The sequence below is a fragment of the Saimiri boliviensis genome, chromosome 7, assembly GCF_048565385.1.
Source record: "Saimiri boliviensis isolate mSaiBol1 chromosome 7, mSaiBol1.pri, whole genome shotgun sequence".
Taxonomy (NCBI): Eukaryota; Metazoa; Chordata; class Mammalia; order Primates; family Cebidae; genus Saimiri; species Saimiri boliviensis.
Window position 1 is genome coordinate 78,373,726 of NC_133455.1, and position 25,125 is coordinate 78,398,850.

The following is a 25,125-nucleotide window of genomic DNA, read 5'->3' on the forward strand; positions in this document are numbered from 1 at the left end:
CTCAGAGAAGTTTGTTATTATCCACCTTCTGAAGCCTGCTTCTGTCAGTTCGTCAAACTCATTCTCTCTCTTGTTTTGTTTCCTTGGTGGTAACGAGTTTTGATCCCTGGGAGGAGAAGAGGTGTTCTGGTCTTTGATGATTTCATCTTTTGTGCTGGTTTCTTCCCATCTTCATGGATTTATCTCCCTTTGATCTTTGAAGTTGGTGATTTTGGGAGGAATCTCTGCGTGGACGTCCTTTCTGTTAAGGTTGGAACTGTATATCCTGTATGAGGTTTTTTGTTTTTGTTTTTGAGGGCTTTTTTTTGGCCCATAGAGGTGCTACTGGGCTGCCTCAGATTCAGTCAGGCTGCTGGGTGGTCTTCCCCTGGAGTTTGTTTACATAGGTGAGATTAGCCCCGCCTTCCTAATGGCAAGCATCATTCCCTCCCCAAGCTCAATCTTCCCTGTCGACATCAAACTGGTGTATTTGCTGCAAAACTCTCTAGCGCAAGGGCTTCAGTTTTTCAGTTTTGTCTGGGTTGGACCTGCCAGGCCGTATTCCCTGCTTTCACCTCTGCCTCTTTCTGTGGGACGGATAGTTCTGTCCCACTGGCGTTAGTCCAAACTTCCACCTAGGTTCATGCCAACAACTTGTGGTGCCAGGCAGGCCAGAGCCATCACTCAGATTTGCATCGACAACCCACGGCGCCCCTCAGTCTGGTGGGGCTCTCGTGGACCATGAGTTGCAGGAGGGATGAGGGAAGCACAGGATCTGAATTGGAGCACCGAGGGGGTGAAGGGGTGAAGTCCCCAACCCTCCGAGCCAGCTGCACTTTCCAGGTGGGGATGTGACCCACCATGTCTCAGTTCGCCCCCTCTGGGCTGCTCTCACCCTGCCTCGGCTTGCCTTCGCTGGGCTGTTTTCACTGTCCTACCAGTCCCACTGAAATGAACCCCAGCCCCTCACTTGGAATTGTGGCGTCCTGTAGCCCTCTGCATCTCACTTGCTGGGAGCTACACTCCAGAGTTGCCTCCTCTTGGCCATCTTCACACACTTGGCCTCCTTTTGTTTGTAACTCTAGGACTTCAAAACTAGCCTTAAGCTACAAAAATCCTGTCCCTGATAGTTGAGATTAACTTTGTGATTATTATTTTTTAGAGATGACGTATTCTTCCATTGCCCACACTAGAGTGTAGTGGTGCGATCATAGTTCACTGGAGCCTCAAACACCTGGGCTCAAGCAATTCTCTCACCTTAGCCTCGACCTTAACTTTAAAATGAGGATTTGCTTAGAGAATTAGGAAACTTCACTTTTGAAACACCCAAGATCCTGAATAAACAGTGGGAGAAGTTTTGTTCTTGTCTTAAGAATAAATTATAATATGTATGATTACACTTTTGAAGGGTTTTTTCTTTTTCATATTTAGAGATAGACTTTCTAGTTACAGGGATGCTAAATCATCTTTGTCCTCTTTAACTTAAAGCAGCAACAACATTACACTTTTTCTAAAATCAGCTATTTTATGTAATAAACATTCAACCAGTTAATTTCTAATATGAGAGAATAATGCAGCTGTGTCTAAATAGTATTTAAAGGTATAAAATTCCCCCATTACGTTCTCAGTAACTTGCAAATTGCTTCATCTGTAGGCATTTCATCTTCCCTCTCTGTACAATGTAGTTTTGCACATGTCACCTGATGTTGTCATGGAGATAAATAGCTTACTCTCGGACATGTCTTGATCCTACTAAGACTGAATTGGGTGGAAATGTTGATAACTTAAGTATTGAGTTACTGTGGCCTGAGAGAATTTATACACCTGTTGAATAACTTCTTTTTTGAGTATCTGATTCCCTCTTTTCAGGGGGGAAAAAAATCAAGACCATTACCTGGAAAGTATGTTAAGCAAAATGCTTGTATGCAATAGATGTAACCCTAATCTGCCTTGTTCATAGTGTTATATTTTATCCACTTTGAAATATTTTACAAATAAAAAGGTCACACTATTATAAATAATAGGTTTATATTGAAAGAATAAGAATATTAGGGCAAGAATGTTAATTGCATGATAATGTTTTACTTACATTCTGGTTCAAGAGTTTTTGAAATTGCATTTGCTAAAAAATGACAGAGCTACAGTTCCAACTTTGTCATACTTAAAGGGAGGAATGGAAGTGTTCCCCACTCCTCCCCCACCCTGCCCCTGAGGAATCGTGATACATTATTGCTTGTTTTGTCAACTCATTCTTGGTTAATCAAGAATATTCCTAATAGATTTTTTACACCTTTTCAGCAGTGCAAAAGGGGAAATAAAATGCCCAGTTTGATAATAAGTGGAAAACAGCTGGGGTCAGCACTCAAGATTCCAGGAAAATGAGCTTGGAATAAGTAATTAAGACAGTGGTTCTCAACCCTGGCTGCATAAAAGAATCTCAGGCATCAGCATTTTTAATCTCCCCAAGTGAATCCAAGTCAAGGTTGAGAACCACTGGTATAAAAGCAATCAGAAAGGGAAACTGAGTTAGAAGAGTATTTTGATGGTCTAAGTTAGAAATAATAAAGACTTCTAATAATAATTAGAAAATAAGCAGTGAGATATCTAGAAGTAGAAACTACAGGACTTCTTTCCCATTCAAGGGAGAAAAATGAAGCAAAAATATCATCTTAAAAGTGGTATTTGTAACCTTGAAACTGGACGAGGTTGCCATTGAGGAGAACCAGGTAGAAATCTGAGAGTTATCCACATTTGTGGGTGGAAGGTTTTAAAAACAACAGTAATAATGAGGAGAATGATTTGACTATGGTGTCAGAAGCTGTGGACTGAGAATTTTCAAGTGGGATGCATGAATATATCAAGAGCAATTAAGAACAATATAGTGATATAAAAGTATAGGAAGCTTCAGAAATGTTTTCAAACTTACTACGTTTTTGGAAATATTTTCTCAAATATATGTTTATTGGGTATCTTCAAAGTTGTATTTTGTAAAGGTCCAACTTTCCAAAGTTGTAGTCTTGGGATCCAAGAAAGGCGACCAGACTTATGAAACAGGAAACAGGTAGCCGTCCCAGCTGTACCCCTTCTAGCCTGCCGGCCTTGGGTAAGCCACTTGCCCAGTTCTCATTTTCCTAATCTGATAAACGGGGATGACAGTGTGTACCCTGCCTACTGCAAAGTTTATTGTTCACTTTGAGTTAGATAGCAAATGTGAAAATGTGTTTTACAGTATATAGAGAATTATACAAATAATGTCGTAGTAGTAGCCTTTTTTGCTGATGTTCACGAGCACATTAGTATTGAGATGCTTTGGATACTTTGTATTCCTGGTAAACAGGTCGTATAACACGATGTAATCCTTTCTTGAGGGAGCTCAGCATCCTACAGGGAAGATGGGATAAACATCAGGGCATACGTTGTGTAAAGGCAGGAATTGTATCGCTAACGTATTCTTAGTGATTGAAACCTGTTAGGCTCTCCTAATATTGATGGGATAGTATAATACAAGATAAAAAGTCATACAAGCAAAATGCACTGGCAATTTTGAGAGATTCTAAACCTGGCACATTGCCTGGATCATAGTAATAGACAAATATATGATGAATTAATGCGTAATGGTTGGAGGAGGGGTGCCATGCCCCAGAAAGCTACTTTGGTTAGCCTGCAGCAAGAGGAGTTGAAATCATATCAGATGCAAAATTTAGAATTAGCAGGAAAGGAAAAAAATAGTTTTTAAATCTAGAAGACTCTAAATTACTCAAAGCTAAGTCCATGAAAATCAGAGAAAATGGTGAGTGTCAGAGGAGATGCCCTCTGAAATGGTGGTATACCCAAGCTGATCATTTATTCACTGTTTTGGTTACAGTTGCATCTCACACAAGAGCAAGGTGTTGCTTATATTCAGATGTGTACCAGTAATACATGTACTGCATTGTTCTGCTTTAAATGTGGCAGGTGAAAGGACTCTGACCATGTCATCTTCTATCTGTAGGAATAGATAATCTCTATGAGAGGGCGCTTCACATCCGCAAACTCCTCCTGACTTTGCCCAGGTCCATCCTTATAGTGATGAGGTACCTCTTTGCCTTCCTCAATCAGTAAGTACTGAATGCTCTGACAAAAGGCCCATCTAAATTCTGTCTTTGTTCTTGGATCCTGTAAAGTGTACATTGGGTTCCATTTATCAGCAGAGTCAAAGAGAAAAATGATTGAATATAGACTGTGAAAGTACATTTTTCCAGCAAATCAAGGTCATTGATAGATGAAAGCCCTACCCTAAACTGTGACCACAAATGCAAAAATATGTAAATATTACTTTAAAAACACACACAGACACTTTTAAGTGAAAAGTGTTATTCAGTGTTTTCCAACTTCCATCCAAAACTGTCATGAACGTTTTTGTCAAAATGATGTAAACTGGCTGTTCATTGCGGAAAATTTTTGTGATTTTTAATGTTGTAGTCGGGGATGGAAGAAAATCAGGGATGGGAATTGTACACAGATCCAAAAAAGAATTTCTGCAAATTCACTGTAATGAGACCTTATCAAGAAGAAAATACTTCAAAATGTTCTCTTAAACAAAGTAACAAATCTTTTCAATTACTACATTATTTTCAAAGAACTTTATTCTTTTAATTTCAGCCATTTGATTTTCAGCCATGCTACTTCCTGCTGTTTGCGTTCTGTTCTAAGAACAGCCTCCCGAAGTCCATCTAAGAGTCCCCATGCTTTAACATTCAGTTAAGCAGCTGGAAATAAAGAAGTGTAGGGGGAATCAACATTGAATAAACTTGGGGAAATGCCTTCTCGTGCTAGCATGGATTTTCCTTTCCTAAAATACGGGTATTTTCTTTTCTGTATTTCATGGGACATTTGGAGTTCTCAAAAGCTGTGATGATTTATTACAATCCCACTGACTAGTCCTGAATCATACCCACTCAGCTTGACCCCAAGAGCCAAGTATCATACAATAGGGAAATATTGGCAGAGAACCATACAGAATGAGACTCTACTGCTGACCTGTGGTGCGTAAAACATTCACAAATGACAGTAGGAACCCATTTGTACATTAATCACCACTGGAAATAAGCAGTATCTAGAGAGATGGGTTTAAACTATGTTTCGGCTAGACTCTGTACATTTGTACCTTTAAATAAACACAGTCACCCAGGCAGTTTTTAAAATCCAGAGGCTTGTTCGTTGCCCACACCACTACCACCATCCCCCAGGATGGAGTACCTTGCCTTCCTACTGGCCCTCTCTATACCATTTCTACCAAATCGTCCTAACACACCGGAATAAAATTCACTGTGAACTAATAATCTGTAATGGACTAGGAAAGCAGTCTGTAAATTAAGAAAGTTCTCCAAACCTGAACCTAACTCATCATGCATGGCAAATGCACCATGGGCATTCCCGGCATTGCTTCCGGTGGTTCTGCCCAGAGGCCCCCTGGCTGGTTGCACCTGCCTTCATGCAGACAAAAGGGCCCAGCCTCTAGGGCAGGATGCTTGGGATCGGGATTATTAAAAGAGAGATTCACTATAATTTTTTGCTGCAAAATCAAAACTTGGAAATAACATTTTTACATCATGTTTTTCTTTGCAAGCCAGCACTAAAGACTCAGAAAGATTAACTGTGACTCTCTCCACTGAGCTGAAGTATGTCTTTTGGAAATTAGGCCATTCTTACTCGGAATCTCCACTTTCAAGATTCATTTGTTTTCAAGATGATCTGAAACATGATCATCATTTACTGTTATTGTGATTTTTTTTTTTTAGAAATATTGTATGTTTGAGAAATGGCAGAAGGGAAAGACATGTTAGCTCTGGAAATTATGCTTTTGTATTTTCTACTGTCTAGACTATCTTATTTCCAAAAAAAGGGTAAAGTATCATGTCAGTTTCTTTGTGTCTGTCATCATCTCACAAAGGTTATTGAGTCTCCTTTTTCTCCTTCCATTTGTCATATGTTCACCTGGATTTTACATTTCCTTTCAAGATTGACATTCTATACACTGAAAGATAACATATCTAAATTCTCCCTCAAACAGGGAGCATAGCAATACTGAAAGATAACATATCTAAATTCTCCCTCGAACAGGGAGCATAGCAATAAAGAGCTGGCTTATTCTGTGTCACTGTGAAAATATTTCACAAATACATATTGAGTAGAATGTAGAAGTTGGTACTAGACAATTGGAAATCTCCCCCACAGTTTCCAAGCTTGGCATGTAATGAGAGAAATGAGGATTCCTTTCCCCTTTTCTTGTGTTTATAATGGCTTTCGTGACACTGTTTGTCACCTACTGTGGATTGTCTTACCCAAAAGCAAATTATAAAGCCTGGAGTTATTTGCTCCTATTAGTAGTTACAAAGAAAAGGTTCTTTGTTCTCTTCTAGGCTTTCCCCAAGATTTATAGGAGAAAACTAACAATCTGAGGTATATTTGAGTGGTGGGAGAACCATTTTAAAGACATCCATAAAGCTTTATGAAAATCCTTACTCTGTATCCCAAATTTACTTGAGAAGCATTTAGAGCCTGACCATCACATTTACAAATAAAACTCATTTATGTGATCCTGGTCTCCACTGTAGTGAATATTGTATTAACCCCCCTCCTGATTTTGAAAAATGCTACTTAAGTAAGTGAATAGGATTTAGACTCCCCTCTCAATTTCTACTTAGTTAAGGTCTTAAGTCATTTCACTTTCTTTGGAGTTTGCTGAGCCAACTTATAGTTGAAGAAGCTTATTATTAAACATTTACATCCTTTTTTTCTTTGTTCTTTTATAACTCCTTTGTTGTTTCCTTTTGTAGTCTATCACAGTACAGCGATGAGAATATGATGGACCCTTATAACCTGGCCATTTGCTTTGGCCCAACATTGATGCCTGTCCCAGAAATACAGGATCAAGTGTCTTGCCAGGCACATGTGAATGAAATTATCAAAACCATCATCATACACCATGAGACTATTTTCCCAGATGCTAAAGAGCTGGATGGCCCTGTTTATGAGAAATGTATGGCTGGAGATGACTACTGGTAAGTCTAAAAGTTTTGGTCCTCCTCTTCCACCAAAAATTATGGAAATGTAGCTATCAATTTAATTAAGATAAAGAGTTTCCCATAAGCCACCAATGCTTCCAACTTCAAAGAAAAGGAAGCAGCAGTAATACTTGAGATAAATTTTAAAATACTAACACCCATGGAAACTCTTATTTATCCCTCTCTTCTCTCAAAGGACTATATCTTTTAAATAAATTGACTCTATCATGATTTTTTTTTTAAAGAAAAAGGATTTCGATGTTATATACCCTTTCTCATTACATTACATTAAACCAAGGAAAGATAACAGATTGAATTGACATTTTATTTTTCAGTCTAAATCAAAGTTTTTTATTTCATATAAAGTATTTTTAAATTCTCATTTTAAAGGAGCCCTGTCAACCAAATGTATTTTCATTCTTAATTTATTTTCATTTTCACTCTTACTAATGAATATAATTCTAACTATAATAGTAAAGGTCATTTTGAGCAAATTTATTATATTGTTGGGATATATATATATATATTGTTGGGATACAATTTTTTAGCATGGTAATATTGCCTCCCATTCCATCCATGTTGCTACAAATGACAGGATCTCATTCTTTTTTATGGCTGAATAATATTCCATTGTGTAGTTGTACCATAATTTCTTTAATCCATGCATTCATTGATAGCCACTAAGTTGTTTTCACATCTTGGCTATTGTGACAAATGCTGCAATAAATATGGGAATGCCGATATCTCTTGAATATACTGATTTCCTTTCTTTTGGATTTATACCTAGCAGTGAAGGTCATATTATGTTAAGTGAAATAAGCCAGGCAAGAAAGACAAATATCATGTGTTCATGCTCATATGTGGAGCAAACATAAGTGGATCTCATAGAGGTAGAGAGTAAAATGGTGGTTACCAGAGGCTAGGAAGGGAAGGGGAATGGAGGGAATGAAGAGATGTTGGTTAAGGGCTATGAAAATACAGATAGGGAATAAGCCGGGTACAGTGGCTTGTACCTGTAGTCCCAAATACTTGGGAAGCTGAGGCTGGAAAATCATTTGATCCCAGGAGTTTGAGGCTGCAGCAAGCTCTGATCACACCATTGCATTCCAGGCTGAGCAAGAAAACAAGATCCTGTCTCTAAAAAAGAAAAAAAAAAAAAAAAAAAAGGCTGGGTACAGTGGCTCATGCCCATAATCCCACCACTTTGGGAGGCTGGGGCAGGCAGATCACTTAACGTCAGGAGTTCGAGATGAGCCTGGACAACATGGTGAAACCTCATCTCTACTAAAAATACAAAAATTAGCTGGGCATGGTGGTGTGCGCCTATAGTCCCAACTACTCTGGCTGAATCAGGGGACTGGATTGAACCTGGGAGGCGGGGGTTGCAGTGAGCTGAAATATGCCACTGTACTCCAGCCTAGGCAGCAGAGCAAGACTCTGTCTCAAAAAAAATTTTTTAATTAGAATAAGTTTAGTATTCAATATAGTAGGAAAATTATAGCTAACAATAATGTATTATGTATTTTAAAACAGAAGAATTGTAAGGTTCCCAACATGAAGAAAAAATAAATGTGTGGTGATGGATATCCCAGTTACCCAGATTTGATCATTACACATTGTATATGGGTATCAAAATATCACATGTACCCCTAAAATATGTACAACTATTATATATCAATTAAAAAATAGCAAAGAAAGAAACTTCAATTTCTTGAACCCCTATTACATGTCAGCTGCTTGGTGCACATGTTCTCTTTTATTTGTCATGACCACTCTACCAAGTAAGTTAAGAAACGCCAAAGAGCCTGTCCAGTGATTAGTAGTAAATCAGGGTTAGGTGTGTGTGATTCCAAAGCACACGTGAGTCTTCCCACTCAGCAGCCTCCCTTCCCAGCTCAGAAACTGCCCTGTACAGCTAGGATTCAAGAGCAGGTGGAAATGGGTTTGTCTAAATCCCTTGTTCTGGACCCTGCTCACAACACTTTCCTTCCCACCTCACCCGAATAACTGGGATTACAGGTACCCCTCACCACACCCAGCTGATTTTTGTATTTTTATTAGAGATGGGATTTCACCATGTTGGCTAGGTTGGTCTCAAACTCCTGACCTCAGGTGATCCACCCACCTCAGCCTCCCAAAGTGCTGGGATTACAGGCATGAGCCACTGCACCTGGCCTTTCTCTCCCATTTTCTTACCAAAGATTAAGTAGAAGTGGAATGAGTAGCTGAAAAATAATTAAATAACTGAAAGTACTTTTTTTTTTAACTTGAATCATAGTATGGTCATACGCCTTAAGAAAACTGAGTTGACCATTTCCAGAAATACTATTTTCTAAATTAAGAACAAAACATACTAGATTCCAGTTCTGTAGTATATTCACCAACTTTACACATGAAGTTCAATTTCAAAATATTTACTTGAGTAATTACTATGGGCAAGATACTAGCTGAGCTTGGCTCTGGGGAGGTAAATGAATACAGCTTAACCCTGCTTAGATACGTAATTTTATTTTCTTCGTTGTATTTGTTTTAAAGCCAGTGCCAAAGGTATGGTTAGCTTTTTTTTTTTTTTTAGATGGAGTGTCGCTCTGTCACCAGGCTGGAACACCACAATGCAATCTCTACACACTGCAACCTCTGCCTACCGGGTTCAAGCAATTCTCCTGCCTCAGGCTCCCGGGTAGCTGGGATTACAGGCGTCCACCACCACACCCAGCTAATTATTGTATTTTTAGTGAAGACGATTTCACCATGTTGGCCAGGCTGGTCTCGAGCTCCTGACCTCAGGTGATCTGCCCACCTTAGCCACCCAAAGTGCTGGGATTACAGGTGTGAGCCACTGTGCCTGGCCTAGTTAGCATTTTTAAATATTAGGGCTATGTCAGTAAGCTCTGCTGTCTTGTTCATTTTATGAAAAGAGCAAGTTTGTAGATGTCTGGTCAGTATTATTTGATGTATTATATTCTGGGACATTTTGCGATGGCTACTTTTTCCAGATTGTAGGTCCTGTGATACTCTTGCAACCAGTAACATGTGCTTGACGGTGTCCATCTTTCTAAACTGGTGTTTTCTGTGGGTATTGCTCATTTTAAACAGAAAGTCAATAGTGTAGTAGTTATACTTGTCCCCCAACATCAGAAATGCAAATGGGCTTTTACAGTAATATTAGGTTTATATCTGTGGCCCATGTATTCCATTTATCAGCATGCATTTGAGGAGAGGTAGTGACAGTGTTAAGGGATAAGTTTTAAAAGAGGATAAAATCGTGATTCTCATACACATATACAGTGAGCATGTGTCAAGAAAAGATGGTAAATATCCCACAACAAGTTCAAAGGAGACATCAATAACAATAATGTATTGTATATTTCAACCACCAGTTTCTGTGTAGTAAAGGAATAGCAAAATGAATTTGCAAAAACTGGTCTATCCATAAGGCAATTATCATATTCTGCCAGAATTTGTAATTTGTATTTCTATAGATAAGAATTACTTACAATGCTATCCATTTTCTACAAGTGAACTCGTCTTTATAGGGTTGTAAAGTAACCTAGTCAAAGATGAATGCATGTATGTAATATATACTCCCATAGGACAACATAATCAATGGAGATGCCAGGATTCCATTGACAGACTATCCAATAACTCTTTTGGCCTTATAGAGTCTTACAGTTTTCATTATAGTAGCAATTGTTCATTATTAAAATTCTCTCTGGCCAGGCATGGTGGCTCATGCCTGTAATCCTAGCACTTTGAGAGGCCGAAGCAGGAGGATCGCGTAAGCCCAGGAGTTTGAGACCAGCCCAGGCAAAATACTCAGTCCCTCATCTTTACAAAAAATTTAAAAATTAGCTGGGTGTGGTGGTGCACACCTGTTGTCCCAACTGCTTGAGAGGCTGAGGTGGGAGGATCACTTGAGTCTGGGAGGCAGAGGTTGCAATGAGCCAAGATCGCACCACTACACTCCAGCCTAGGTAGCATTGCAAGACCCTGTCTCAAATTTTTGTCTGTTTTAATTTCATATGAATTTCTATTTGTATTTTACAGCGACAGCCCATACAGTGAGCACGGTACATTGGAGGAAGTGGACCAAGATGCTGGTACAGAGCCCCACACAAGTGAAGATGGTATGCCCTGTCCTTATGCTATTATAAAACCGGTCTTTATATCCCTATTGCAAACAATTGCTTGTATTAAAATTTTAGAGGCAAAGCACAGTGGCTCCCACCTATAATCCCAGCACTTTGGGAGGCCAAGGTGGATGATCACTTGAGCCCAGGAGTTCAACACCAGCCTGTGCAACATAGCGAGAGCCCATCTCTACAAAAAAATTAGCCAGGCGTGGTGATATGCACCTGTAGTCCCAGCTACGAAGGAGGGTGAGGTGGGAGGATTGTATGAGCCCAGGAGTGTGAGGCTACAGTGAACTAGGTTAGTGCCACTGCACTCCAGCCTGAGCAACAGAACAGACTGTCTTAAAAAACAAACAACAACAAAAAAAACGACTAGTAGATACAAAAAAATTTATAAAATATGTGTAAGGTATAAAAAATAACATTACAATGAAAACCAGTGGAATCACCACTAAGCTTAAGAAAAAAGACATATTATTTCCTTTGCACATCTCTGATCTGACTGCCTTACTTACCCCCTCAGGAATAACCACTATGTTTGTGTTTTTAAAGTTTCTTGTTTCCATTTCTATTTTCTTAAACCTTTTATAAATGGGATCATACTGTATCTATTTTTCGTGAGTTTTTTCTACTCAGTATTATGTTCCTGATGTTCATCTGTGCAGTTGCATGCAGTTTGAATTATTTTACCACTTTATAATATTCCATTGTATGTATCTATCTCATTTTGATGAATATATGAGGTATTTTCTACTCGTTGCTATTAAGAACAGTGCTACTATGCACTGTTACGAACATTTTGAACATGTCTCCTACTGAAATGTACAGGAGTTTCTCTAGGATGTATGCCTAGGAGTAACTGTGTCTTCAGCTTTACACTACACTGTCAACCCATTTTTATGAAGACAGTTGCTCCTTAGAGCTCCTGAGAGAAGTGGAGGTGCCACGCCATGGGCGGCCACCTGGGGAAGTACCAGGTCTGTCGGGAGGCAGAGGGAAAGTGAAGACCTTGGTGTGCTTTCCACAGGAAGGAATGGGTATGGCAGGGTAAGCAGCTTTAGGGTTGGCTAATAGGAGTAATTTCAGCAGGCTCTGGGACATTAGGAGCTGTTCCAAGTTGTCTGGTACCTAGCCCTGGGGTGCTGAGAACAGGGCAGCAGTGGCCTGGAGTGGGAGAGCCTGATCATCAGGGTGGTGGGGTGTTGGCTCCAACTGGCAAGTTGGTGTTTGAAAAGCTTCCTTGTGGGTGAGTTGTTTACTGTCTCCAGAAATCGGCTAACCCTAAAGAGACTGTCCCTCCAAGGTCAGAAAGGCCCCAGACGTCAGAATACAAAATATAAAAGCTATGGTTAAAAATGTGTTTATGTATCTTTTATGAAATTCCTATCAAGTCTTTTGCCCATTTTTCTATGGAGTTCTCTGGGCTCTTTATGTTTGGTTCGCTTGGTTTGGTTTTAGTTGTTTTTTTCTTATTTGATTTGGAAGAGTCCTTTGTGGGTCCACATCAGGTCCTTTACTGGGTATATGCTTTGTAGATATCCTCCCCTACTCTGTAGCTTTGCTTTTCAAATGCTTGTGTCTTTTGCTAACCAGAAGATCTTAAAGTAGTTACATTGTCCAATCTTTCCTTCATGATCATTTTACCTGCATCTTCTTTAAGAAATCCTTCTATGTCTTGAGGTAATGAAAAATAATTCTCCCATATTTTCTTAATTTATTTTGGTAAGAGCACTTAAGTGTATAGTACCTAATTCTCTCATATTCTCTTACTTTATTTTGGTTAAGAACACTTAAGTATACAGTACCTAATTCTCCCATATTCTCTTATTTTATTTTGGTTAAGAACACTTAAGTGTAGAGTACCTTCACGTTGACCATAGGTACAGTGTTATACAGCAGATCTCTAGAGCTTGTTCACTTTGCTTGACCGAAACTTTATTCCCACTTGTTAGTAACTTCCCATTTCCCTCTCCCCCAAGCCTCTGGTAACCACCGTTCCACCTTTTGATTCTATGAATTTAGCTCTTTTAGATATCTCATTATAAGTGAACTTATATAGTATTTGTCTTTCTGTATCTGGCTTATTTCACTTAGCAAAACGTCCTCCAGGTTCATCCATGCTGTCACATATGTCAGGATGTCCTTCTTGTTATAATCTGAATAGTATGCCATTTTATTTACATATATTTTCTTTATCTGTTCATCTGTCCATGGTCATTTAGGTCGTGTCTACATCTTGGCCATTGTGAATAGTGCTGAAATGAGCATAGGAGTGCTAATATCTCTTGAAGATCCCGATTTCAGTTATTTTGGATAAATACCCAGAAGTGGGATGGTTGTGTCACATGGTAGTTGTATTTTTAAGTATTTGAGGAATCTCTATACCGTTTTCTAAAGCAGCTGTGTCATTTTGCATTCCCACCAGCAGTGTACAAAGGTTTCAGTTTCTCCACATCCTTGGTAATCCTTATCTTTTTTTATTTTTGTTTTTTGTCTTTGAGGCAGGGTCTCACTCTGTCACCCAGGCTGGAGTGCAGTGGCATGATCTTGGCTCACTGCAGCCTTGACTTCCCAGGATCCAGTGATCCTCCCACCTCAGCCTCCCAAGTAGCTGGGACTAGAGGCACATTTTACCATGCCCAGCTAATTTTTTGTAGAGGTGGGGTTTTGCCATGTTCCCCAGGCTGGTCTCGAACTCCTGAGCTCAAGCCATTTACTTGCCTTGTCCTCACAAAGTGCTGAGATTATAGGCATGAACCACTGCATCCAGCCAACACTTGTTATCTTTTGTTTTGTTTATTTCCTAACCTGGTGGGATAACCTCATTTGTGGTTTTGATTTGCATTCTCCTGATGATTAGTGATGTTCAGCATTTTTAAATATACCTGTTGGCTGTTTGTATGTCTTCTTTGGTGCCATATTCTTTTCATTCATTCATTCATGTATTATTTATTTATCAGGCTGGGTGCAGTTTGTAGGTCTTCTTTGGTGCTATATTCTTTTATTTTACTTACTTACTTACTTACTTACTTACTTACTTACTTACTTATTTATTTATTTGAGATGGAGTCTCTCTGTCGCCCAAGCTGGGATATAGTGGCATGATCTTGGCTCACCGCAACCTCCACCTCCTGGCTTCAAGCGATTCTCCTGCCTCAGCCTCCCGAGTGGTGGGGACTACAGGCATGGCTAATTTTTGCATTTTTAGTAGAGACAGTATTTCACCATGTTGGCCAGGCTGGTCTCATACTTTTGACTCAAGTGATCCACCCTCCTCAGCCTCTGAAAGTGCTGGGATTACAGGCATAAGCCATTGCATCCAGCCCCATATTATTTTAAATCCTTTAAGGTTTTACTTTTCACACATAGGTCTTTATTTCACCAGCAGTTTTTCTGGGGTTATGACGTGAGGTAGAGATCCATTCCCTTTTTCTTTACATGGATACATAATTGTCACAATTATCTCAGCATTAATTGTCCTTTCTTCACTGCTCTACATCTTTGTCATAAATGAAGTATCTTTGTGTGAATTTCCTCCTGGGCTCTATTCTTTTCTACTGGTCTATGTGTCTGTCCCTATATCACTGTCCTAAATTTTGATACCTTTTAATAAATCTTAATAGCTCATAAAGCAACACGTCTGCTTTGTAGTAATTCTTGGCCCTTTGCAATTCCACTTAAATTTTAGACTCAGTTTTTCAGGTTCTGCTGATAAAACTCTCTAAAACCCAACTGGTGTTTTGATTGCCCTTGCACAAATTCTACACATATTAATATGGAGAAAATTGATATCTTGACAATATTCAATATTCTAGTCCATGCACATATTTCCAGTTAGTTAATATCTCCAAGTAAACTTTTATTCTTTCTCTGTATAGATATTTTCATTTTCCAACCTAAGTTTAAGGCTTAGCATTCATTTTCAACACTTTTTACTTTTTAATGTAAACATTTAAAGCTGTCAGTTTTCTCTACTCCTTCAGCTATATGCACAAATTCTTTTCAGCTGTAACTAATCTTCTTTAAGCATATCCATTCATTAAAGTTTTATTTTTAAATATTTTTCTTTTTTTTTTTTGAGACGGAGTTTGGTTTTTTTTTTTGTTTTTTGTTTGTTTGTTTGTTTGTTTGTTTTTGAGACGGAGTTTCGCCCTTGTTACCCAGGCTGGAGTGCAATGGCGCGATCTCGGCTCACCGCAAACTCCGCCTCCTGGGTTCAGGCAATTCTCCTGCCTCAGCCTCCTGAGTAGCTGGGATTACAGGCACGCGCCACCATGCTCAGCTAATTTTTTGCACCATTAATAGAGACGGGGTTTCACCATGTTGACCAGGATGGTCTCGATCTCTTGACCTTGTGATCCACCCGCCTCGGCCTCCCAAAGTGCTGGGATTACAGGCTTGAGCCACCACGCCCGGCCAGACAGAGTTTTGCTCTTTTTGACCAGGCTGGAGTGCAATGGCACGATCTCGGCTGACTGCAACCTCCACCTACCAGGTTAAAGTGATTCTCCTGCCTCAGCCTCCCGAGTAGCTGGGATTACAGGTGTGCACCACCATGCCCAGCTAGTTTTTATATTTTTAGTAGAGGTGTATTTCACCATGTTGGCCAGGCTGGTCTCGAACTCCTGACCTCAGGTGATCTACCTACCTCAGTCTCCCAAAGTGCTGGGATTACAGGTGTGAGCCACAGTGCCCAGCCTTTAAATATTATTTCTTTCTACAAGTGTATTTAGTGTGCTTTTATATCCGCTGCTTGATGATCTTTTACAGTCTGTTGCTGTTTATTCATCAGTGCTTCCTATCAGAATATGTGTCTGATAATTTTCATATGTCTTCTCAAATTTGTTTTGTTGGCTCTCACTCATTCAGTCTTATTTGCCACTGTGTTTGTAAATTTTGTATAGATTTCTTGGTACTTTAGGCTCAGTGGAAGGTAGATTCTTCCAGAGAGGGTTTTCATGTATTTCTGCCTTGCTTACAACCAGCCTAACAACATTGAATTTTTAGCTTGAAGTTTTTCAAACCACCCAAGTAGCGTGAATTTAAACTGCAAACCTACCTGAGAACTGGAATGTGGATGGGATTCTCAGTTGATTTGTGAAAAAGTTTAAGATAGATTATTTGCTATCTATCTTAAACCTTGACACAAATCATCAGAGGGTGGAGGGCGGGGGAGATGGTTACCATCTATGGAGAGGTATTGAGAGCTAAAAGGGGAAAAGATTTCTAGAACTAGATGTTCTAGAACTAGAAGTGTTTTAAAAAGTTCTAGAACACTAGAGTGAGGTTCACTATGAAACTGAGGGTGTAATTCTCTGGGGCTGGAGAGGGCAAGAGGCTTATATTCCTATCACTGAGCAAGCCCTGGACTTAATCACCTGTGAAAAAAATTTTAAAAGCTTAAGGTGACCAGGGTAGAAAAATGCCCGCAAGGTAAAATCCAACTCGTGTTCTAATGTTCTGCTTACCTCTCTGGGTTCCCACTTTTGTTGTATTTTGGTCTTTAGTATTCTTTGCTGTTTTGATAGCTTATTAATATAATTACGAAGGTTTGTTGTTTGCTTTTTAATCCAGCATTTTTGGATGATTCTAGCAGGAGGGTAATTAAGGTATCTAGTGTCCACTATATGCTAAAAAAAAAAAAAAAAAAAAAAAAGTGTTTTTTGTGTCTTTTGTGTGTGTGAGAGAGAGAGAAACAAGGAAGGTTTCACTCTGTTGCCCAGGCTGGAGTACAGTAGCACAATCTTGGCTCACTGCAGCCTCAACCTCCTGGGGCCAAGCAGTCCTCCCACCTCAGCCTCCTGAGTAGCTGGAACTACAGGCATGCATCACCATGCCCGGCTAATTTTTGTATTTTTTATAGAGATAGGGTTTTCCTATGTTTCCCAGGCTGATCTCAAACTCCTGGGCTCAGATGATCCTCCTGAGCTCCAGTGATCCTCCTGAGATCCAAAGTGCTGGTATTAGAGGCATGCGCCACCCACACCCTGCCTTCTTTGTGTCTTTAAAAGTAAAATCAGTTGACATTTTCTGCACTTAAGTTACAAGATATCCTTCTATTTCTGCGATGTTGCTCTTTTTTTTTCTTTAGAGACTGGGCCTTACTCTGTTGGCCAGCGTGGGTTTTGAACTCCTGGCCTCAAGCAGTCCTCCTTCCTTGGCCTCCCAAAGTGCTGGGATTACAGGTGTGAGCAACCATGCCCAGCCTGTGATGTTGCTTTTGAAAGTCTGAGTCCTGCCTCTGCCACCATCCTTTCTTTTGGGTTTCTTTCTTTTTCACTCTGCCTTCTCTTAGGTGTTTCCCTGCTTTCCCCAGTAGCCAGAAAAGCCAGGACAAAGCCCAGCCATCTCTATTCCCAAACATGAATCTCGCTATCATGCCATCTGCCTTTTACCTCGTGACTATAAGAGAGCTTTGCTGAGTGCTCTGTGTTTAGATAACATTTTTATTATTTTTTCGAAACAAGCAACAGAATTATCAGACTCTGCTTATTTATTCAAATGTGGGCAGGTTATGACAGGATAACCAGATAAATCAGCAGAAATCACCTGATTTTTCTGAAAAGAAAAACATTGCTTACAAAAACCAGATATTCTTACCCACAGCCAACCCCCAGAGTCCTGTAACTGAATTAACTAGACTATCAATTATCCTTTCATTACCCAGGTATTGTATTTTTTTCTTTGTCATGGTATCACTAAAGAGAGCAGCTTTTGTTTCTGAAAAACAGGCTGTCACAGAACAAAACCATTCTCCGCAAGGACAGTGGGTAACAGATCTAGGAGGGAAAATGTCAGCAACAGCAAGGTCCCAAAGAGAAAGTATGATCACATTTTATATAACGTTACCAAAAATGGAAATATAAGACTTGACAGCACCAGGCAGTCAGGAAATCAGCTGTACTGAATTGTCTTCCCTTTTCCACAAAATTATATTACCCATGCAGGAAAACTAAGTGATCATGTTGCACTCTCACTATTATTGTTATTGATAGCAGCAGTGGCAGCGTTCTACGAAGTCTCTGCAGGAGCTTAAAGTACTGTGAGGCTCTCTGTATGAAAGAGGCATAGTTTACAGTGCCCTGAGATTGATTTGCTCTGCAATGACCAGACTAAAATGTGTGTAAATAGCTTATTGATTGACACTTGACTGTGAAATGGCTCTCACAGGAGTAGAAAGAGTAAAAATAATGAAATTGCTGAGAATTACTAGTTGATGTACTAAGATTGCCAATAAAATGTTCTGCTGATTTATCTGGTCATGCTGTCATAACCTGTCCACATCTGAATAAATGAGAAGAGTCTGATAATCCTGTTGCTTGTCTAAATCCTTTAACAATTGAATATAACTTTTAGATTATATGTTAATATGCTGATATTCCCCCAAATTATATTTTATGAAAACAACATAAATAGCAGCTTTATTAAACATCTATGTGTCTACTTCATAGAGGAGGGACTATAACTTTACATTGAAAGGGAATGAGCTTATTACAGTTCAAAACTTAAAGAATAAAAAATTCTGGTTGACCTGAGATGACAGATGCTCAAATATGTGTCCCAGTTATTCCTGTGAAAAAGAAATAAACATCCCAGGAAAGAATGAAGACATGCTATTTTTTGTTTTTTTGAGACAGGGTCTCACTTTGTCACCTTTTCAATATGTTTGCTGGTTTTTCTGCTTTTGCTTTCTGTGTCCCTGAGAATTTTGAATTTATCAAACGAGAAAGAAGCCCAGCTGTCTAAGAATTTCTCTTGCAGTTATTACAAGAACAATGGCTATTGCAGCAAACTTTGGGAAGGATAAACTCTTTAAATGGGAAACTTTGCTACCAAGGGGAAATAGAAGACAACTTCCTAGGAAAATTTTTTAAATAGGCAGTTTTTAATCTCTTCTGTGTACACATATATTTAAAGTATTTGGAAACAAATGCATGCTCAGTTTTTAGCAAATGATGCATTGCTCATTGTATAGGCATATTCCTGTAAGCTTATGCCCCCTGCCTTGGCCCCTTTTTGTTCTGTTTATTATTGAAAAGAAGTTTACTCACCTTTGTTGATCACAGGGCTAAGGATGAGGTACTTGCAGGAGAGGGGAGAAAAGGTCATATGGCCTCAAATTGAAGAGCTTCTTGGAATAAGATAAATCACAAAGAAATACCTCTTTCGGTGCAAGCAGCAGTTCGCCCTCCTGTTTGCCTTCAATATTTGTGGTCAGAATTACTTCAGAGCTGAGTTCCAGTTCTAAGCCTAGCATCTGATATCTTTTTTTTTCTAACTTATTATTTTGAAATCATTGTAAATTCACAAGCTGTTGTTAAAAACAATATAGAGAGATCTCATATACCTTCTGCCAGTTTCTGTCAATGATGGTATCTTACAAAACTATAATATTATTTCACAAGCAGGAAACTGACCATGTTATAAACCATTCACCATATAAATGTTTCACCAGTTTTACATTTCACCAGTTGCCATCTTTACATCTGCCATCATCTTTGTATGTGTGTTTACTTCTATACAGTTTTATCACATGTATAGCTTTGTGTGACTACAACCCGTAGTCAAGATAACAAACGGTTCCATTACAAGGAACCCTCGTGCTACCCTTTATAGCCACGGCCACTTCCCTCTATCACCTCCCCAACCCCAACCTCGGGCAGCCATTAATATATTCTCCATCTCTTATGTCATTTGAAGAATGCTATATAAATGGAATTGTATGGCATGTAACCTTTTGAGATTGGCTTTTATCACTCGCCATCATTCCCTTGAATATCTTTTGATCTCAAGAAAAATAAAAATTTTGAATCTGTTTATTTCATTTGGATAGAGGGCAATGTAAGGCATGCTTGTTTCATGGTTGAGATCCAAAATTTGTTAGATACCAGAGAAAAAAAATTGGGATTACCATAAGTATTAGCTTGAAGATTTGATACTGCCAAAGAGCATATGTGGAAATTAAATGTATTCACATACTGTGTATTGTGATTTTACTTGATTTTTTTTAAGACGGAGTCTTACTCTGTTGCCCAAGCTGGAGTGCAGTAGCACAGTCTCAGCTCCCTGCAACCTCAACCTCCGAGGTTCAAACAATTCTCCTGCCTCAGCCTCCCGAGTAGCTGGAATTACAGTCAGACATCACCATGTGCAGCTAATTTTTTGTATTGTTGGTAGAGACGGGGTTTCGCCATGTTGGCCAGACTGGTCTCAAACTCCTGACCTCATGATCTGTCAGCCTCAGACTCCCAAAGTGCTGGGATTACAGGCATGAGCCACCGCGCCCAGCTGATTTTTTTTTTTTTAATAAGCTGGTAAACCATAAACTTCCTAATGTTCTGAGATGACTTTTTTTCATGTTATAAATGGCATTAACTTGTTACAAGGACATTCCATCAGTGTCATCCATCAATGTCAAAATCATATTGAAGCAACTGTGGAGGATATTACAACTCAAAGAGATTTTATATATCTTATTGCAAAGTTTAAAGTGTTTCTTATTTGACTGTCATTATATCTCTAGAAAGAGGCTGTGGAAATGAAGCTCCAATGTTCAGTTTTTCTTTGCCTGCAAAACTGATGACAGCAGGAGAATGTTTTTCTGTATCTTTTTAAACAGCCTATATTTCTCCTGCCTTGACGATTGTTGATGACTCTGTTCAGTGTGGATATTAAAATGGTCTTGATTATTTAAAGCCTCCTACAGCCCTCACAGATAGGATACCATGCCTTCCTAATAACCCTGTTTCTCGCTGTTTTTTTGGTGTGTTCTTTGTAGAATGTGAGCCAATAGAAGCAATAGCCAAGTTTGACTATGTTGGGCGGTCTGCCAGAGAACTATCCTTCAAGAAGGGTGCCTCCCTGCTGCTGTATCACCGCGCATCTGAGGACTGGTGGGAAGGCAGGCACAACGGGATTGACGGGCTGGTGCCTCACCAGTATATAGTGGTGCAGGATATGTGAGTAGTCTCAACTTTGATTGCCTGAATGCTCCCAATAGAGAACTCCAGCCATTGTTCTTAAACTGACCTTGGTCTTGTGAGAAAGGAGCAGAAGGGATTACAGAGATAAAACTTCAGAGCTGGGCACAATTCTTCACCTTGCCAGTGGCTCTTTGCTAACAATAAGTCAGGACCAAGAGGTTTGGAGCAAGATCTAGGGGGCGACATCTTCTGAAGCGTTCATATTCTTGGAAAAATAACCTGTGCAGAGAATGGTGTTAAGTGCTGAAGTGACATTGGTAATTCCAAAAACAGCAGTGGTCGTCTCTTGATGTCTGTTTACCATTTCAATTCCAGATTCCCCGGAGGGAGGACATTGACCTAAAGTCAGAGGGAATCATCACTATGCTTTTTTTTTTTTCCTGAGGAGAAAGCTCTAATTTCAAAAGTAGTTAAAGGCCTAATTTCAGAAATGTTAAAATATGTATTTCAGAAGCCATGAAATGTGTGTATATACCAACATGTAGTGATATATATCTGAAATATCTACATATATTTCTATATAAAATAAATTTGCATAAACAGCAATACAGTCATGTACCACCCCATGACATTTTGAGCATCGGTGGTCCACATATATGATGATGGTCCCATAGAATTTAATATCCTATTTTTACTGTACCTTTTCTATATTTAGATATGTTTAGATAGACAGATACTTGTTTACACGATTGTGTTACAACTGCCTGTAGTATTCAGTACAGTAACATGCTGTGCAGGTTTGTAGCCTAGGAGCAATAGGCTCTACCATATAGCCTAGGCGTGCATCTGGGTTTGCGTAACTGTACTCTCTGATGTTCCCATGATGACGAGATTGCTTGACAACACATTGCTCAGAACATACTCTCGTTATTAAGCAACATGTGACTGCAGTGCAAATGCCATACATATGTGCGTGCACACTCACAGATATGTATCCCAGGCATAGCATAGAAGGTGGGGAAGGATATTTCTTAAAATTCTAACGGTAGTTGTCTCTGGCTGTTATATTATGGGGGATTATTTCCCCCTTTTTTATATAACTGAAATTGCTGATTTGCCTGTAATGAAATTGTATCGCTTTTATAATGAAAAGAAAAAAGTTATTTTAATAAAAGAAGGACTCTCACCTACAAATGTTATCATGTAAATTTTTATCTCCACTCATCTAGCAAAAGACCCTCATTCATGATTCTTACTGTTTCAGGGATGATACATTTTCAGACACTCTGAGCCAAAAAGCCGACAGTGAGGCCAGCAGTGGGCCAGTCACGGAAGACAAGTCCTCATCCAAGGACATGAACTCCCCGACAGACCGCCATCCTGACGGCTATTTAGCCCGGTAAGTGGAGCCTGGGAATCAGGCCCTAAACCTCCATCCTCTCAGGGCCACGAGTAGCCACTGCACGCTCAGCCTTGCAGTACCGCCCAGTGTGATAAGCTCTTCTATTTTCTCCCTGCTTCTGTGAATGTCTAGGCAAAGAAAAAGAGGAGAGCCACCCCCTCCAGTAAGGCGTCCTGGCAGGACCAGTGATAGCCATTGCCCACTCCACCCTCCACATACCCTTTCCAACTCCTCAGTTGACCTGGGGTCCCCGAGCCTGGCCAGTCACCCCCGGGGCCTGCTACAGAACCGTGGCCTCAACAGTGACAGTCCTGAGCGGAGGCGCAGGCCTGGCCATGGCAGCCTGACCAACATCAGCCGGCACGACTCCCTCAAGAAGAACGACAGCCCTCCAATTAGAAGGTCCACGTCATCAGGGCAGTACACAGGCTTCAATGACCATAAGCCACTGGACCCAGAGACAATTGCTCAGGTACAGTTGTCTTTATGTAATTATGCTTTTAATTACATATTACATTTTAAGTACCCAGGTGTGATGTAGGAAGTATGAAGGATTCACTTTATGTAGCCATATTTCTATATAGAACCAACTAAAGAAAACAGAAACAAAACCAGCTAATTCTTTACCTTAAGGCCTGGCTGTGCATCTTTTTTGAACAATTTGTTACTGAAAGGGCCCTAAGGTTCATTGTAATGTAAACAGAAACATGACAGAAACGTAAGACCCAGGACATTCAAACCTATCATTGTGAATAGCCAGAAAAACTTTGGAAGACTGGGCACAGTGGCTCACGCCTATAATCCTAGCACTTTGGGAGGCCAAGGTGGGCGGATCACCTGAGGTCGGGAGTTCAAGACCAGCCTGACCAACATGGAGAAACCCGTCCCTACTAAAAATACAAAATTAGCCGGTGTGGTGGTGCATGTCTGTAATCCCAGATACTCAGGCAGCTGAGGCAGGAGAATCACTTGAACCTGGGAGGCGGAGGTTTTAGTGAGCCAAGATCACATCATTGCACTCTAGCCTGGGCAACAAAAGCGAAACTCCACCTCAAAAAAAAAAAAACCTTTGGAAAAGAAGACTAAGGAAGCAGTGGCCCCACCAGATCCTAAATGCATTCTAAAGCTAGTAAAACAGACAGATGGATGAAACAGAATGGAGAGCCCAGAAACAGAAAAATCTTAAAACAGTAGTCCCTCCTCATTGGCAGGGCGTATGTTTCAAGACCCTCAGGGGATGCCTGAAACCACAGATAGTACAAACCCCTACTGTATATGATAAAGATGGCACTTTCAACTTAGAAAAGATGGAAGACCTAAAACATAATGTGATCAATAACAGATAGACATTTGAAGAACAGTCTGGATGTTACATACTTCCTGAACACATTCAGGTCTTCACCTCCCAGCAGTGACTGCAGAAAGGGACTCTGTAGTTTTCTTCTAATGATTAAAATTGACAAAGTAAAAGAGAAACAATACGAATGAATTTGCCCATCATTCCACCATTTTGCTCTCTGGTTCTGGCTCCTTTTATAGCATAGGTCATAAGAAAATATGTTTATAGGCCTGGTGGGTAGCTTATACCTGTAATCCCAACACTTTAGGAGGCCGAGGCAAGAGGATTGCTTGAGCTCAAGAGTCTGAGACAAGCCTGGGCAATATAACAAAACCCTATCTCAACAACAAGAACAACAAAAATTAATTAGCTAGGTATGTTAGAGTTCTGTAGAGGGACAGAATTAATGGAATGAACATATACACACACACACACACACACACACACATACAGGAGAATTTATTAAGTATTAACTCACACAATCACAGGGTCCCATAGTAGACTATCAGCAGGCTGAGGAGCAAGGAGAGCCAGTCTGAGTTCCAAAACTGAAGAACTTGGAGTCTGATGTTCGAGGGCAGGAAGCATCCAGCTTGGGACAAAGATGTAGGCTGGAAGGCTAGGCCATTCTAACCTTTTCACGTTCTTCTGCCTGCTTTATATTCACTGGCAGTTGATTAGATGGTGCCCATCCAGATTAGGAGTAGGTCTGCCTTCCCCAGCCCACTGACTCAAATATTAATCTCCTTTGGCAACACCCTGACAAATACACCCAGGAGTAATACTTTGCATCCTTCAATCCAAGTTGACACTCAGTATTAACCATCACACTAAGAGTGGTGGTGCGTGCCTGCAGTCCCAGGTACTTTGGAAGCTGAGGCAAGAGGATTGCTTGAGCCCAGGATTTGGAGGCTACAGTAAGGTATGATTGCACTACTGCACTCCAGCCAGTGTGACGGAGCAAGACCCTATCTCTAAATATATATACATATATATATATTTTTTATATATATATAAAATATATATATTTTTTATATATATTATTATTTATTTATGTTTATAGCCAGTGACAAAAGAGGTGAATAGATTCAGGGTTTACCATTTGAATAATCTAAAGCAGCTTCCAGCTATCTCTAAAGTTTAAAAACTAAGTAGATTTCAAAAAAGAGTGAATGCAAAATGAATGAAACATGGGAAAGTATTAAAGATGGATTATTTGTAATAAAAAGCACCCAAGGAACATGCCCTAATATGACAAATGTCCAAGCTATTTTGAGTGTCCTAACTAAAAAGAATTTTGGAC

General features: G+C 39.8%; 1 protein-coding gene across 2 annotated transcripts in view; it reads left to right on the forward strand.

Moving 5' to 3' along the window:
- Window positions 1-25,125, forward strand: part of SRGAP1 (SLIT-ROBO Rho GTPase activating protein 1) — a 321,930-nt gene that overhangs the window by 283,817 nt on the left and 12,988 nt on the right. For both annotated transcript variants that reach the window (XM_074402841.1, XM_074402840.1), the window contains exons 16-21: window positions 3,971-4,076; window positions 6,798-7,022; window positions 11,073-11,152; window positions 20,937-21,117; window positions 22,346-22,480; window positions 22,616-22,955. In XM_074402841.1, the coding sequence (XP_074258942.1) occupies window positions 3,971-4,076; window positions 6,798-7,022; window positions 11,073-11,152; window positions 20,937-21,117; window positions 22,346-22,480; window positions 22,616-22,955 (1,067 nt within the window). The remainder of the gene's footprint in view (window positions 1-3,970; window positions 4,077-6,797; window positions 7,023-11,072; window positions 11,153-20,936; window positions 21,118-22,345; window positions 22,481-22,615; window positions 22,956-25,125) is intronic.